Source organism: Loxodonta africana, chromosome 1, assembly GCF_030014295.1.
Source record: "Loxodonta africana isolate mLoxAfr1 chromosome 1, mLoxAfr1.hap2, whole genome shotgun sequence".
Lineage (NCBI taxonomy): Eukaryota > Metazoa > Chordata > Mammalia > Proboscidea > Elephantidae > Loxodonta > Loxodonta africana.
Window position 1 is genome coordinate 173,989,787 of NC_087342.1, and position 16,446 is coordinate 174,006,232.

At 44.6% G+C, this 16,446-nt stretch overlaps 1 protein-coding gene across 1 annotated transcript; it reads left to right on the forward strand.

The window, feature by feature from the left end:
* Window positions 1-12,705: 12,705 nt before the first annotated feature.
* Window positions 12,706-14,003, forward strand: GPR6 (G protein-coupled receptor 6). The gene has a single exon (XM_003404297.4). The coding sequence runs from the start codon at window positions 12,712-12,714 to the stop codon at window positions 13,801-13,803; it is 1,092 nt and encodes a 363-aa protein (XP_003404345.1). The 5' UTR covers window positions 12,706-12,711; the 3' UTR covers window positions 13,804-14,003.
* The last annotated feature ends 2,443 nt before the right edge of the window (window positions 14,004-16,446 follow it).

Below are 16,446 nucleotides of genomic sequence, written 5' to 3' on the forward strand. Positions count from 1 at the left end.
CAGACTTGAGGGCGATGGACTCCACACTTTCCTAAAGACCTTGGAGTCCTCATGTGCCAATGCCCGCCTCGGCTACATCACACTGGCCTATGCCAAAGAGTCGCCTTTTGACACTTGGGTAGAGTCTACAGTCTGCCTAAAGGCCCAGCTCCTCATCCCAGAACCTTTGGTCTTCCCAGAAGATTCTGCTCACTCTTTCTTCTCTAAAGGTCCCTAAGTGGCACAAATGGTTTGCACTCAACTGCTAATTTAAAAGTTGGCCGTTTGAACTCACCCAGCAGTACCACCGAAGAAAAGGCCTGGCAATCTGCTTCTGTTAAGTTTACAACCAAGAAAACCCTATGGAGCCATTCTACTCTGCACACGTGAGGTCTCCACGAGTCAGAACAACAACCTTTCTCAAATACAATAGAAAAACTCCACTGTGGAAGTCACAGTATCTATTCTCTTTAAAACCAACTTTATAAGAATGCAATACTCCTGGATAATCAAAACTAAAGTTAAAAAGAGAGAGAAATGGGGGGGATTTGCCTCAAATTTAACATGCAAAGTATTAGTATCTACAATAGATTTCACTAGCTGTACAAAAACAGTATTAAGTCCTAACAGATGGAAGTCAAGGATAATGGAAATAAGAGGAAATTCAAATGGTAAAATAAGAAGAAGATAAATGTTCAACCTTAGTGGTAATCAAATAAATATAATTTAAATCTTTAAAGAGGTACCATGTAATGTCCCTCAAGTGAAAGGGAATTCTGAAATAATAAAACCCAGTGCTGTAACAGCTGCCGAGAAACTGGTACACCTGGAGAGTGCTTTTGGCGTTGTAAACTATTACGATCATTTTGAAAAGCAATTTGGCAGTGCATTCCAAAGCTATGCAAATGTTTCTGCTCTTTGGCTGACAATGTTCATGTAAATATAATCATACAAAATAAAAATAATTACATGCATGAAAGCAATTTTTGTAGGGTTATCTACAATAGCAAACATATAAACTATCTAAATGTCCAACAGTACATTAAATGTTCCTCCATGTCCTCAATGTAATATTGTGTAGCCATCAAAACGGTAATTTTGAAGACTCTTCCGTTTACCATTTCATTATTACCTGGGGTTATTATCCTCAATTTTCACAAGGAATTAGAGCTCATCAGGAATGCAATTTCTTAATTTCCTGGCTTCCCACTTAAATGTACGTGTCCAGTCCTCATTCTTCTTTCCACATGTTTTCCAGGCCCTCTCTGTCTTTGTTTCCTAGCATCTCACCCTCTCAAATAGCTACATTCTCCGAAATCAGCTTCACCCTCTCAGCTCTTTCCCCTTCAAGTGTCTTCCATTTTTAAGGAAAAGCTGTCCCTTCATCCTACATTTCTATCTACTGCCCTATTGTTCTTCCCCTTTAAGCCAAGCTTCTTCTTAGAGATGTCTATACTCATCTTTCTCAACCCTCATTCACTCGATTCGGGCTGCCAAAAATGTCACCAATAAACTCTAGTTGCTTACTTCAATGAATAGTTTTCCTTCCTTAACTTAACCTTATTTGACCTCTCAGGGTATAATCTGACTCTCCCCTCTTTTGAAACTCACTCTTCTTTTGATTTCCACACCCCACTCTCTCTCCTCTCTGACCAAGGCTGGGTTTCCATGATGTGTCCTACCTCTCTAACTGCTCTTCTCAACTTTCTCTGAGGCTACCTCTTCCTCCACCCATCCTGTAAAGACAGTTCCCTCAAGGGACGCTCTCTGGGTCCTCTCTTTAACTGGAGTCAGACAAATGGGGTTTGAATTCTGGCTCTCTCACTTTCTAACCATGTGGTGAAATTACTTCACTTCCTTAAGCCTCAGTTTTCTCTTTTGTAAAACGGGGATAATAATAGGACCCACCTCATAGGGTGCCTAGTAAATGGTTTACATTTGGTGAATGGTAGCCATTATTATTATTTTATCGTTATCCTTATTATCTGATGATGCTACCCTAATTACTTTTCCAATCTAAACCTCTCTGCTGAACTTCAGACCAATCCCTCTATTCAACATCCTACTGCAGATCTATGGGGCAATTCTACTCTGTCCTATAGGGTCGCTATGAGTCGGAATCGACTCGATGGCAGTGGGTTTTTTACCGCAGGTCTACACCTAACTGTCCTACCTCAAACTCAATATATTCACGATTGCATCAAACAGTTTGCCACTCCCCAGTCCCACTTCTGCCCATGTCTAAAAACTGGTACTCATCCTTGGTACCTTCTCTCTTTCTTTTTCTGTATCTGTCCGTCTTCCACTTCCAGATATGTTCCATAAAATACTATACATGGATTTCCCTGCACTTATTCTCCAGCCACCAGAATGGTGAAATGCTGAAATGGTGGATGCTGAAAACTCTGAGGCCCTAGAGGAGGGAAGAACTACAAGATGGAAAGAGCTGTGTCCCTGGAGTGATCATGTGAAAGGCTTCCCCCCAATCAGAAGACCTGTCCTGAACTTCATAATCCTCTAGTGTGTTATACCACCAAAATTTGCAGATCTATCTTTTACAGCTACTACCATTGCCTTAACTAATCCATAATGTCCAAATATCTGAAGAACCTATCCACTTCTCCAATCCCCACTGTCACTAACTTCTGTTAAGCCTTCATAATCTCTTATGAAGATAATCACTGCAACAGCCTCCTAACAGGCTTGCCTGACTCCAGTCTTACCTTCTCTAATCCATTCTCCACACAGTTGTTGGTGGGGCCTTCATAAGCTGTTAGAGGAACCCATGTCTGATTATGTCAACCTCCTCTGCTTAAGAAAACCTGTCAGGATTTATCCTGCCACAGCATAGGAAGCCCTCCATGAGTTAGTCCCACCTTCCTGGTGTATCTCTACTCTAGCCATTTTGTCTTGCATGCCAGCCACAATTAACTACCTATAGTCCCAGTGACATGTACCAGTCTCCTTTGCGTTCATGCCTTTTGCACATGCAGTCCTTTCTGCCTGGAACACCTTTCCATGTCTTCCTTACCTAGACGACTATTACTCATTCTTCAGCTTGGGTATCACCTCCTCTAAGAGGCCTTCCCTGACTTCCCCAGGCTGAGTGAGAGTATTCTCTTGAGTGCTCCCATTACCCCTGCGATTACCTCTTCTTTATAACATGTATCACACTGTTCTTTTAGAATCTATTTACTTCTTTCTGAGGAAGGGGACATATTTTGGCATCTTCATTTTCTAGCACAATTTCTAGCATATATTAGACATAATACATAGCATATAAATGTTTATTGAACAAATGAATGAATGATAAAGCAAAAGTATGAAAAAGCAATTACAGTACAATATAGAAAAATATTAATGACATACTCTTTATTACCAAGTGAAAACTTAAATTGTATATTGTTTACTGGGTATGCAACATACCTGCATAAAATATACATGCATGTGGATAAATTCAGGAAATAGTCATTCGGTAGACATTTGTTGGGCACCTGCTCTGTGCCAGATCGTACTAATGGAAAGATTAACTAGAAATGGACCATCCCCTTGTCTTAGTCATCTAGTGCTGCTATAACAGAAATACCACAAGTAGATGAATTTAACAAAGAGAAATTAATTTTCTCACAGTCTAGTAGGTTACAAGTCCAACTTCAGGGTGTTGGCTCCAGGGGAAGACTTTCTCTTTCTGTCAGCTCTGGAGGAAGGTCCTTGTCCTCAATCTTCCCCTGGTCGAGGAGTTTCTCAGGCACAGGGACCCCATGTCCAAAGGACACATTCTGCTTCAGGTGCTGCTTTCTTGGTGTTATGAAGTTCCCAGCTCTCTGCTTGCTTTCCTTTCATCTCTTGAGGGGTAAAAGGTGGTGCAGGCTCCACCCCAGGGAGACTCCCTTTATATTGGATCAGGGAGGTGATCTGAGTAAGAGTGGTGCTACAATCCCACCCTAATCCTCTTTAGCATAAAATTATAATCACAAAATGGAGGGCAATACTGGGAATCATGGCCTAACCAAGTTGACACATATTTTTGGGGGGACACAGTTCAATCTATAACACCTCTCAAGAGGTTTACAGTCTAGGGAAATAAAAAAAAGAGTCTTGGTTAGCTAGCTGTTGGGAATATGCATGAATATTTTTCTTTAAGAATTCTCTTTAAGTCTTTAACAATACATTTAAAGGCAGCCTACAAAACAGAAAAAAGGTCATTTGTAAAATGCTGCTCATAGTAATACTGAAGTTATAAAATTCATCCTCTATCGTTTTAGATCCATCTATCCAAAATAAAACCTCTTTGAATCTTTGAGTCTACATACCTTTGCACACATTTAATTGATGTTTGTCTTGTTTTCCTGTGAGATAATTGCTATCTTGTACACAATGAATTTGTCTAATTACACAAGTGATGGGTAGCCCATGACTGGTCTAACTTTACCATCTAGTTTAAAGGAGACCTTTCTTCTCATATGAAGCCCTGGTGGTGCAGTAGTTAAGTGCTTGGCTGTTAACTGAAAGGTCAACTGTTTGAATCCACTAGGTGCTACAAGAGAGAAAGATGTGGCAGTCTGCTTCTGTAAAAGATTTATAGCCTTGGAAATCCTATGGGGCAATTCTATGCTGTCCTGTAGAGTCGCTATGAGTCGGAATCAACACGGCAGCACCGGGTTTGTTTGGTTTTGTTTGTCTGTTTGCCTGCTTTGTTTTCTTCTCATACAAAGCAGAACTATTGGGATAAGGTAGGGGTGGGAGCCTCCATGCCAGATGTAGGCAGGAACCTTTTTGGAATCACTCATACCCAGGCCTCTGCTCACCTGCCCTTCAGAGACTGCTAGGGGAGAAGAGGCCAAGGACCATGGGAGGAGGAAGCACTTGCCCCAGCACACAAGGACTCCTGTCAATGGCCTGGAGGCCAGAGATGAAGATGACAGTGCTGTTGCTCCTGGTGTGGCTCATCAGGCCTTATCTGCACAAATGGCCCAGGCAGAGAGGGAGGCAAACTTGCAATTAGTGGGAATGAGGGCCAGGCCATCAAAGTGAGAGGAGCATCCTGTTCATCCCTATGGCCTCAAAACCTGCCATAGCCCCCGCACACAAGTAGCCCTTGGTAAACATGGCACTGAGTAAAAATGAACTCATCCCAGGCTCAGGTCTTCCAATGGTGCCCTCTGTGCCCTGGGACAACTCACTTCACCTCTCTGAACGATCAGCTGTCACATCTGCAAAGATAATAACCCCAAATTCAGTGTAATTGTTTCAGAGAACAAAACCAGATAATGTGTCTGAACCCACTTTGTGAGCTTTAAAGCACTTCGAAAATGTAGAGCGTAAAGGATTAGAATACTGCCTCTGTGTTACTTTTCAAATATACCAAGTAGAGCCAAGATTTTCAATAGCATTCTCATATTCAGTAAACTAGGTAAGCTAATTGTAAGATTATACATTTCTTATGAAACTCAATTAAATTATTTTCACTTTTTATGAAACAGACATATGCCTTTAGATAGTATTATTTTTCCTGATTTGTTTCTCATAAAAAAAAACAATGTTCCACTAATGAATTAAATAGAAAATCTCAGCTGTCTTGCACAGTGGTCTGCACTCTGCAGACAAGTGCTCATGATAATGTTTCTTATCTGAATTTGATGGGAACATCAAGTGATGCTGACCTCCCAGCATAACAACCCTTTAAAGTGGAGACTGCTCACCTGACATAGGGCAGGAATATTCCTGGTGTGTTTTAGACATGCTGAGGAAGTCGGTCACCTTGAACATTATGACAAGGTGATGCCTGAGTGTGAGAAGGAACCCCAAGGATATGTGTAAGCAGAAAAAGGTAGACATTTTGAGTATCATTTATCTACTTCCACATGTGTCCCCAAAAGGTTATACTCTATTCAACACCCTAGATCTGGATGAACCATGTACAATGCTCAGTAGTCCTTTGTGATTCCTGGTCTTTCAACAACAATCTTTCTTAATAAACAGCATCAGCACCTGCTCTCTTCCAAGCTGTCAGCACAAGTACCTGTATACCACTAGGTAGGCTCATACTTCCCAGTAGAAAACTGTACCACCTGTTTCCATGAACCGAGTAGAGAAAGTGTGAGTATGTCTCACAGATGTCCAGAGAGAGAGGCAAAAACCACTAGTATGGATCTTTCTAATATAGTTTTATAAGCGTATAGACATCGTGGCTGACTACGTATCTGATTTTGTAAAACAGAATTGATTTGCAAAGACCTGGGCCAAGAAGGGGCACACCTGAGACGTGCCCATGAACTTAGAATAGAGAAAGGAGGCAGATGTTGAGGTATCTTGAGGGCTATAGTAGAATAGAGGGGCCAGGGCAACCTGGACCAGAGCCTGAGCTTAAAGTGCCATGATAGAGCCGCTGAGCTCACCGGGTCCAACAGAGACCAAGCCTCGGCCTTCCTCTTGGGCTGGAAGGATATTCTGGGTAAGTGTGGAAAACTAAAGGCCTGCAGAGGAAGTCCGATTAGTATCTTTTTTTTTTTTTTTGTACTTTAGATGAAGGTTTACAGAACTGGCTTCTCATTAAACAGTTAGTACACATATTGTTTTATGACATTGGTTAACAAACCCATGACATGTCAACCCTCTCTCTTCTCAAACTTGGGTTCCCTGTTACCAGCTTTCCTGTCCCCTCCTGCCTTCTACTCCTTGCCCCTGGGCTGGTGTGCCCTTTTAGCCTTGTTTTGTTTTATGTGCCTTTCTAATCTTTGGATGAAGGGTGAACCTCAGGAGTGACTACATTACTGAGCTAAAAGGGTGTCTGGGGGCCATACCGTCAGGGTTTCTCCAGTCTCTGTCAGGCTAGTAATTCTGGTCTTTTTTTTGTGAGTTAGAATTTTCTTCCACATTTTTCTCCAGCTCTTTCTGGGACCCTCTATTGTGACCCCTGTCAGAGCAGTCGATGGTGGTAGCTGGGGGCCATCCAGTTATACTGGACTCAGTCTGGTGGAGGCTGTGGTAGTTGTGGCCCATTAGTCCTTTGGACTAATCTTTCCCTTGTATCTTTAGTTTACTTCATTCTCCTTTGCTCCTGAAGGGTTGAGACCAATGGAGTATCTTAGACGGCCCCTCACAAGCTTTTAAGACCCCAGATGCTACTCACCAAAGTAGAATGTAGAACATTTTCTTTATAAACTATGTTATGGCAATTGAGCTGGATGTTCCCTGAGCCCTCAGCCCAGCAATTTGGTCCCTCAGGGAGTTTGGATATGTCTATGGAGACTCCATGACCTTGTCTAGTACAAGTTATTCTGGCTTCCCCAGTACTGGGTACTGCCTTATGCTTCACCAAAGCTACCACTTATCTATCGTCTGTTTAGTGTCTTTCCATCCCCATCCCTCCACTCCCTCGTAACAAACAAAGATTGTTTCTTTTTGTATGTAAACCTTTTCAAGAATTTTTATTAGAAAAGGACATATTTGTCATTTTGTGACTGACTTATTTCACTCAGGATGATGCCCTCCAGATTTATCCATATTGTGAGATGCTTCGCAGGTTCATCATTGTTCTTTACCGTTGTTTAGTATTCCCTTGTGTATATGTACCACAGTTTATTTACCCATTCATCTGTTGATGGGCATCTAGGTTGTTTCCATCTTTTTGCTGTTGTGAACAATGCTGCAGTGAACATGGGTGTGCATATGTCTATTCATGTGATGGCTCTTATTTCTCTAGGATATATTCCCAGGGGTGGGAATGCTGGATCATATGATATGATTAGTATCTTAAGCCTGAAATTACACTGAATGACTTGAAGCTAGGTTGTTGCTAAAATTTCTTTATCGCAACTATTCCAAACTCCAATCCATCATTTCAGTATTTTACTGCACGCTAAACTGACAGAGGTTAAACTGACAGAGGTATTGTATTACAGCTTAGTTGAGTGTTCTCAACTCTGACAGCTCATTAGAGCCTAGAAAACACGAATCCCCGGGCTTCATTCCAGACCAAATGAATCAGAATCTCCAGGTGAGGGACTCAGTCATGGACAGCTTTTTGAAGCTTTCTAGATAATTCTAGTGTCCATCCAGGGTTGAGAACCACTGGCTTAGGCTGAGATAGGCAAGGGATACCAAAGGGAGCTCAAGGGTTGAGGTTGAGAGGTTGTAATTTCTGGGCATAACCTGCAACAAGCATGTTTCCTCATGGTCATGACTGGGTAATGCTGGAATATAAAGAACGAAGGCACCAGAGGATCTGCTGAGGGTGCCGCCGGATTGGCAGTAATGAGCTTAACTTGTGACTGCTAGCCAGAGACCAAATTTCACAGATCAGGATCACACAAATTGGTAGACGTTGTGTGTTTCAATCAAGTATCAAAGATACACAGAACAGAATCCTACTCAAGTTTAAAAATAGAAAAAGAAACAAGGACACAAGGAGAAATCTCAAAGCAGTCAAGGGATCTGGATTTCCAGAGCCGGAACCAGGCACTCAGGGACTGAGGTCACTCCCTCTATCTCTCAGTCATTTGAACTCCTTTGTCTCTGTCTGTCAGATTGAATTGTGCCCCCCCTCCAAAATATATGTCACCTTGGTTAGGCCATGATTCCCAGTGTTGTGTGGTTGTCCTCCATTTTGTGATTGTAATTTTATGTTAAAGAGGATTAGGGTGGGATTATAACGCCCTTACTAAAATCACATCCCAGATCCAATGTAAAGGGAGTTTCCCTGGAATGTGGCCTGCGCCACCTTTTATCTTACAAGAGATAAAAGGAAAGGGAAACAAGCAGAGAGGGGACCTTGTACAACCAAGAAAGCAGCAGCCAGGAGCAGAGCTCATTCTTTGGACCTGGGGTTCCTGCATGGAGATGCTTCTAGTCCAGGGGAAGACTGATGACAATAACCTTCCTCTAGAGCCAACAGAGAAAGCCTTCCCCTCAAGCTGACACTCTGAATTTGGACGTCTAACCTGCTAGACTGTAACAGAATAAACTTCTGTTTGTTAAAGCCACCTACTTGTAGTATTTCTGTTTACAGCAGGGCTAGATGACTAAGACACTGTTCCTCTCTGCATACCTGATTCATTCTTCCATTACAACTGGCTTCCTCTGATTACTTATTTTATACAAGGTCCATATGAGTGCTGCAGCCCTATCTTTTCATAATATGTCGCCTCCAGAGCCTGTAGTAATGAATGACTACAATCACAAAGTCTCTTAGTTCTGATTTTCAAGAGGGGAAATTTGGTCACTGGTCCAGCAAAGGATGGCTGGTCTTATCTAGCCGTGGGCCACATGCCAACCTCTTCCCATAAACAAGTCTGAGGGTGGAAATATCATGTGGCTCACAGGCTGAACATTTTACAGTATGCCTGGCAGAGCAGGTACTTGAGAAGGACCTGTGGGCAGGGCAGGCAATGAAGTAAATCTGGTGTACTTCATGAACCACACAACTTTCCTCTTTCCCGTCTTCTGCCTCTCAGGTGACTGATGAGCATGAGGGAGATAAGCAGAGGCTTGAAACATGTACCTTGTCTATTCTCAGGATCTAGTCTAGTATCTGAAGAGGTACCAAAGACAAACCCTCAACCAGCACCTATGTACATGATTCTTTATATTTTGTCTTCTTCCTGAAACCACTGAGAAGTCCATTCTTGGCAATGGTGAAATCTGTGAATGTCCAATGGAAATTCTGTAGTGTATTCAATTTCAACCCCATACCTTCTGCTGTCATAGTGCATCGTGCATAGTGGTAAAAATGTAACATATCTAAGGGGGAGTCATTATTTAGGGAGCATTGAGTATCTGTTAATGATGATGGAAAATTTGGCAACAGATATGGGTTATGGTTGTACATCGTGATTAATGTAATCAATGTCACTGATTTGTAAATGTAAAAACTGTTGAATTAGTGAATGTTGGGTTATATATATTTTTACCACAATTAAAAAATCTAACATATTTAGACAGTAAAGAGAATTCTTCTCTCCTTGGGCCTTTATCTGATCATTTTTAAAATTTGCAGTTAGTATGTTATTACAGGGGTTTGACAGTTCACTTGACAGCTCTGAAATAACATTCTTGGCTCTTGGATGACAATCTTGTACTAAAACCCAAAACGGCTCTTTTCAGAAACGTAGAACATTAGCCAAGTTTTGGGTTCATGAATATGGTGATGTGTGAATTTTATAAACTCCCCAAATGGAGAAATTGTGTGTAAGCTCATTTTTTTGGTCCAATATTGACTACGGAAGCAAAGAGTCTAACTGTCCTCTTGCTATTTTTTTCTATAGTGAAGTTCAGCTACATTTTGGCAGGAGTAGTCTGGACTCAGGATTCAGGTTTAGAGGGAATGAACCAGGGTGAAAAAATACCTCCTACCGCTGGACAGTCTGAGTCTGTTTTTCCTTTTGGAGCCCCTGTGGCTAGAGGTAAATTGAAGCCAGAGTAAAACATGCACAGGGAGAAATAGAAGAAGGACTAATAGCAAATGTCAGTTTTCAGTTTTCCCAGAGCATGTGGTCCCTGAAAACCGATTTTTTTAGAGCCTTAGATGAAGAAACTATTTAGTTCTTGCCCAAGTACAGCTACTGGAAATTCTGGCTGATCCAAAAAAAAAAAAAAAAAGTTTAAATACTTGTATTGTACTGACAAAACAAAACACCTTTAAATCAAAAGGATGATTTATCTTGGCTGAATATAAAACTACCGCCTACTGAAGTCTGGTGCAGCTGAATTATCACTATTTTGGTCCGTAATTTGTTTTATAGGGTACTAATTAACAGGGCAAAGTCTGTTGCCAGGAAAGTAAATCACATTTTGCCATCTTCTTTTCTAACAAGACACAGACCTGGTCTTCAATTAAAGAGCAAGTTGCAAGGGCACTATCAGTTACTGAAATCAGGAAACATTGGGCTAGGAAAAGAGCGTGAAGCTGGCTGTGTAAAGTTGAAGAAAGATAGTGGGAGGGGGAGGGAGGGATGGAGTGAGAGAAAGCAACTGCACAGGTAAACTCTAAGCGAAGAGATTGTTTTTCTCAAAAGTTCCAGGTGTCCCTTCTTCAGTCATCTTTCTCTGCTCCCCAAGACTTCTTATTTCTCCCCTGGTTCCACTCAACTGACTCATGTCCATGTGGTTGTTGTTAGTAGCCCTTGAGCGGCTTCAGAGTCATGGCGATTCCATGTGTGCAGAGTAGAACTGCTCCGTAGGATTTTCAAGACTATGAACTTTCAGAAGCAGATGGTCAGGCCTGTCTTCCATCAGGCCACTGGGTGGGTTCCAACAGGCAGCATTTCCGCTAGTAGTCAAGCGCTTAACCGTTTGCACCACCTAGGGACTCTCGCATGTGCCATAAACACCCTTAAAAGAAGCACATTTCCCCCCAAATCTGCGCTTTTAGGGACATTCACAGCTCATTCCTGTCTCACCACGGTTCGACCTGCCCCCTCACTGCTCCCTAGACTCTGCTGCCTGTGTCCCTAATCCTTCATCCTTTCCCTCCCAGCTCACCCTCCTCGCAGGGCCTCAGGGTCTTCCTCACTCCCTATCTCCCTCACCTTCTTCTCTCTTCCCCCCGCCCCCCCCCCCCCCCCCCGCTTTTCCTGGAGATTCTGGACCAGAGGCAGCTTCTCCTCTCTCCCCGAGCCTTCTAAGACATCCTGGGGTCGGGGGGAGGGGAGACTGGGATGGGCGAGCGAAGAGAGTAAGTGCCGAGCTCACACCCGGGAGCCGGGAGCCTGACGTCACCGCTCTGTGACTGTCAATCTCCGCCAGGCGCGCAGCTCGCAGCCTCCTTTTCTGCTACCGTGTTTCTCACTCGCGGCTGCGCCAGCACAGCTACAGGCGTCTCGCGCTCCGCTCCGCCCCGGCCTTGGCCACCTACTGCAGGGGGAGCGCAGCCCGGCGCCCTGCCACGGTGTCCATGACCAGCTACTTCGTGAAGCCCTGACTCCCCAGGTAGGCAGCTGGGCTCCCCGGAGGACCTTTGAGGGCGTGGGAAGGGGAAGGGGTGAAGATGACCAGGGAACAGTTCCTTCCCAAAGCCACGCTTTATTTCACACCCCCGTCACATGCCCAAACACACCACCTTAGACCTCTCAGACGTCTCTGTGGGCTGCGGGGTTCGCTCTGCTCCACAATCTCCGAAACTTCGCTTTCAGCACCACGGACAGCGAGTCCACCGCCCAGCCCTACAGACCTCCCCTAAGGTGCTGTCCCGAGCCCTGGCGGGACTTGCCTAAACTGACACCCCCTTTTCGGTATATACGGGTGCGTGTGCATTTACAGGAAACCCTGGTGACATAGTGGTTAAGTGCTACGGCTGCCAACCAAAAGGTCGGCAGTTCGAATCCGCCAGGGGCTCCTTGGAGGGGCAGTTCTACTCTGTCCTATAGGGTCGCTATGAGTCGGAATGGACTTGAGGGCAGTGGGTTTGGTTTGGGTTTTGGGTACATTTACAAGCACACTTACGGAATTGATCTGTGTGCATGTGAGTGCATGTTATCCGTGTGTATATATGGGCAAAAACTCAAATGTCCCTGAGGGGACTTGTGTGCGTTTCATTCGCTCACTCAACAGGTATTTATTTCTTTTTGGCTCGCACTTAATCCCTGCTGCCTCACTCTGTTCCTGAATGCTGAGTGCCGGGTGGGACGGGCAATTCGAGCGGGGCACCTGCGCACGGGGAAGTTCTCTGGCGGCTGGAACCGCACACCTGACGGGTGCTCTCCCTCTCCATGCAGGGTGCAGCATCCAGCCGCGATGAACGCAAGCGCCTCATCGCTCAACGAGTCCCAAGTGGTGGCAGTGGTGGCCGAAGGAGCGGCGGCGGCGGCCACGGCGGCAGGGGCGTCGAACACTGGCGAATGGGGCTCCCCTGCAGCGGCGGCGGCGCTGGGGGGCGGCGGTGGGACTAACACATCGCTGGACTTGTCTTCGCAGCTGCCCGCGGGGCCGCAGGGCCTGCTGCTGTCTGCCGTTAACCCGTGGGACGTGCTGCTGTGCGTGTCGGGGACGGTGATTGCGGGCGAGAATGCGCTGGTGGTGGCTCTCATCGCGTCCACTCCGGCGCTGCGCACGCCCATGTTCGTGCTGGTGGGCAGCTTGGCCACTGCTGACCTCCTGGCCGGCTGCGGTCTCATCCTGCACTTCGTGTTCCAATACCTGGTACCCTCGGAGACGGTGAGCTTGCTCACCGTGGGATTCCTTGTGGCCTCCTTCGCCGCCTCGGTCAGTAGCCTGCTAGCCATCACAGTGGACCGCTACCTGTCCGTCTACAACGCGCTCACCTACTACTCGCGCCGGACCCTATTGGGCGTGCACCTCCTGCTCGCCGCCACCTGGACCGTGTCCCTAGGCCTCGGGCTGATGCCGGTGTTGGGCTGGAACTGCCTGGCGGAGCGATCTACCTGCAGCGTGGTGCGCCCGCTGACGCGCAGCCACGTGGCGCTGCTCTCCGCCGCTTTCTTCGCTGTCTTCGCCATCATGCTGCACCTGTACGTGCGCATCTGCCAAGTGGTCTGGCGACACGCCCATCAGATCGCACTGCAGCAGCACTGCCTGGCACCGCCTCACCTCGCTGCCACCAGGAAGGGCGTGGGGACGCTGGCCGTGGTGCTGGGCACTTTTGGTGCCAGCTGGCTGCCGTTCGCCATCTACTGCGTGGTGGGCAGTCGCGAGGACCCGGCCGTCTACACCTATGCCACCCTGCTGCCTGCCACCTACAACTCCATGATCAACCCCATCATCTATGCCTTCCGCAACCAGGAGATCCAGCGCGCCCTGTGGGTCCTGTTCTGTGGCTGTTTCCAGTCCAAAGTGCCCTTCCGCTCCAGGTCCCCTAGTGAGGTCTGAAGGCTCCCTCGGTGCTCTCGCCAACATCACACCCCCAACAGGCTAGACTTCTGTGAGGTTCTCAGTGCCTGCTGATGAATTCGAGATCCCAGTAGAGTGAATTTGACTTTGAAGAGAAAGGCCGCAAATGGAAAACAAAACAGAAAGCTAAATAAACACAACAAACTCACAAGGACAAAGAGGCTTGTTGGCATTTTACATATACAGTGTATACATGTGTACATATATATACAAATATTTGTATCTTCTGGAGGTGTTCAGGATGTAGAGCTTCCTGTTCTGTAAAAGTAACAAAGATGTGGTTGTATACTCATCGTACATCACATTTGTCAAGTGAAGACATTCCAATACTGCTTAATTATAGCACTTTATTTTTAGCTGCTGAACTGCCAAAACAGTATTGCCATTTTAAGGGCAAGGAAGAGGAATAAAAGGTGTATTTTTATTGTATGTGATAGAATATTTTGCTGCATATGCATCAATAAATTACATATTTTGTACACAAATAAACACATTATAAAACTAAAATTTTGGGTGTGTCACTCACTCTAGAATTATTATTTAAAAGCTGAATTATTAGTGTATCTACCTTAAAGGTGTATTGTGTATCATCCTCCTCCTGAGAAAATATTAGTGTAAAAAATTGTATGTTTTTGTACATTTTCATTGAAATATCTAACCCAGATCATGCTTAGGGGACAAGAAGAGAGTAATGTGTTTGTGTGACAGTATTAACAGACACTAATTGCTTGTTAGTATTATTACTGTAAATTAATGTACTGCCTAGGTAACTGAATTTGGAAGACAAGCTCCAGAGAAAGTCCAAAACTAGTGCTTCATATCACCACATGTGCAGTTGTGCATCCTAAAACCATAACCTTCAATTGTAGTTTTTACGTCTGGAAAAAATTTTAATTGTTGAAAATTCACATTAATATAGTACATTGTTGCTAGCCAGGTATTATAGCAAAATGGTCACCCTTACAAAATGAATAAATTCTTCTAAGACAGAATTCCAGTGTAGATTGTGATCATGAGGTAAATGAAAGCAAGTCCAGCAGCCTCTCTAGAGGCATGCTCATTTTGAAGTTACAGGGCATTACGATCCTCAAGAATTAAACACTCTCATATGCAACCAGGAAACCCTGGCAGCATAGTGGTTAAGTGCTACGGCTGCCAACCAAAGAGTCAGCAGTTCGAATCCACCAGGCACTCCTCGGGAACTCTGTGGGGCAGTTCTACTCTGTCCTATGGGGTCGCTATGAATCGGAATTGACTCAAGGACACTGGGTTTGGTTTTTTTTTTTTTTGGTTTATATGCAACCAACGGGTTATTGTGTGTATCGTATTATATAAGTCACAGTCAAATGTCTCCTCTCCCCCCCTCCTTACAGGGTGATGTGAGGATAAAGTGTATGGATGTGCTCTGAGCACCTGTGAAGAAATATGCACACAAGTACAAGTAGTTATTGCTCTTAGGCCTTAGGAAAACAGGCACAGGCAAATTAATTCATACATTCCACAAATATGTATTGAATGCCTACTAAATGTTAATCACTCTTCTAAGGCTGGAGATAGACAGAAGTGAACAAAATAGGCAAAAAGTCTCTGTGCTCATGGAGTTACACTCTAGTGTGGGAGATGCACTGCAAGCAAATAAATATATGATGTCATGTCGAAGGAAAATAAAGCAGGGTGAGGGGATGGCAAGCAGTGGTGCGTGCTCCTTTGGTTAAGATGGCCAGGGAAGTCTCTCAGAGGAGGTAACATTTAGGAAGCAATGTCAATGAAGTGAGGGTGCAAGACATATCATATGGGTATCTGGGTGAAGAACTTCCCAGGCAAGAGAGCAGCAAGTGTACAGGCTTTGAGGTGGGAGTGTGCCTGGCATGTTCAAGAACAGCGAAAAGGTCAATATGGCTAGAACAGAATGAGCAAGGGAAAGTGGGGTATGAAAGGAAGTTGGAGAAAGAGCTCGGGCCAGGACATGTGTTATTTTACAGACTGCTTTAAGAACTTAGGCTTTAGTCTCAGTGATATGGAAATGACATGGTCTGACTTATGTCTCTGGAGAATAGTCACTAGGGTGGTAAAAGTCAGAGCAGGAGACAGGGATCTATGACCATAATCCCCATGAGAAATGACAGTGGCTTGGAGTATGGTGGCAGTGGTGGAGATGGTGAGAAATGGCTGGGTTTCAACAATATGTTGAAGGAAATTGGATGAAGGGTATGAGAGAAAGAAGTGCAGAATGACTGCAAAGTTTTTGCCTTGAGGAAAAGGGTGAGCGTAGAGGTCTTTAGTGAGTAGAGAAGACTTGGGAGAAGGAGGAGGTACATTGAGAGGAGTAGGGAATAAAAAAAATTAGTTTTAGACACCTAAATGGACAGGTCAGTTTATTCATTTATTTATTTAACAAACATTTTGTCATGGATTGAATTATGACCCCCAAAATGTGTGTACTAATTTGGCTGGGCCATGATTCCCAGTATTGTGTGATTTTCCTATATGTTGTAAATCCTGCCTCTATGATGTTAATGAGGGAGGATAGGTGGCAGTTGTGTTAGTGAGGCAGGACTCAATCTACAAGAAGATATAAAAGAAAGAAGCAAGCAGAGAGACAGGGGACTTCACACCACCAAT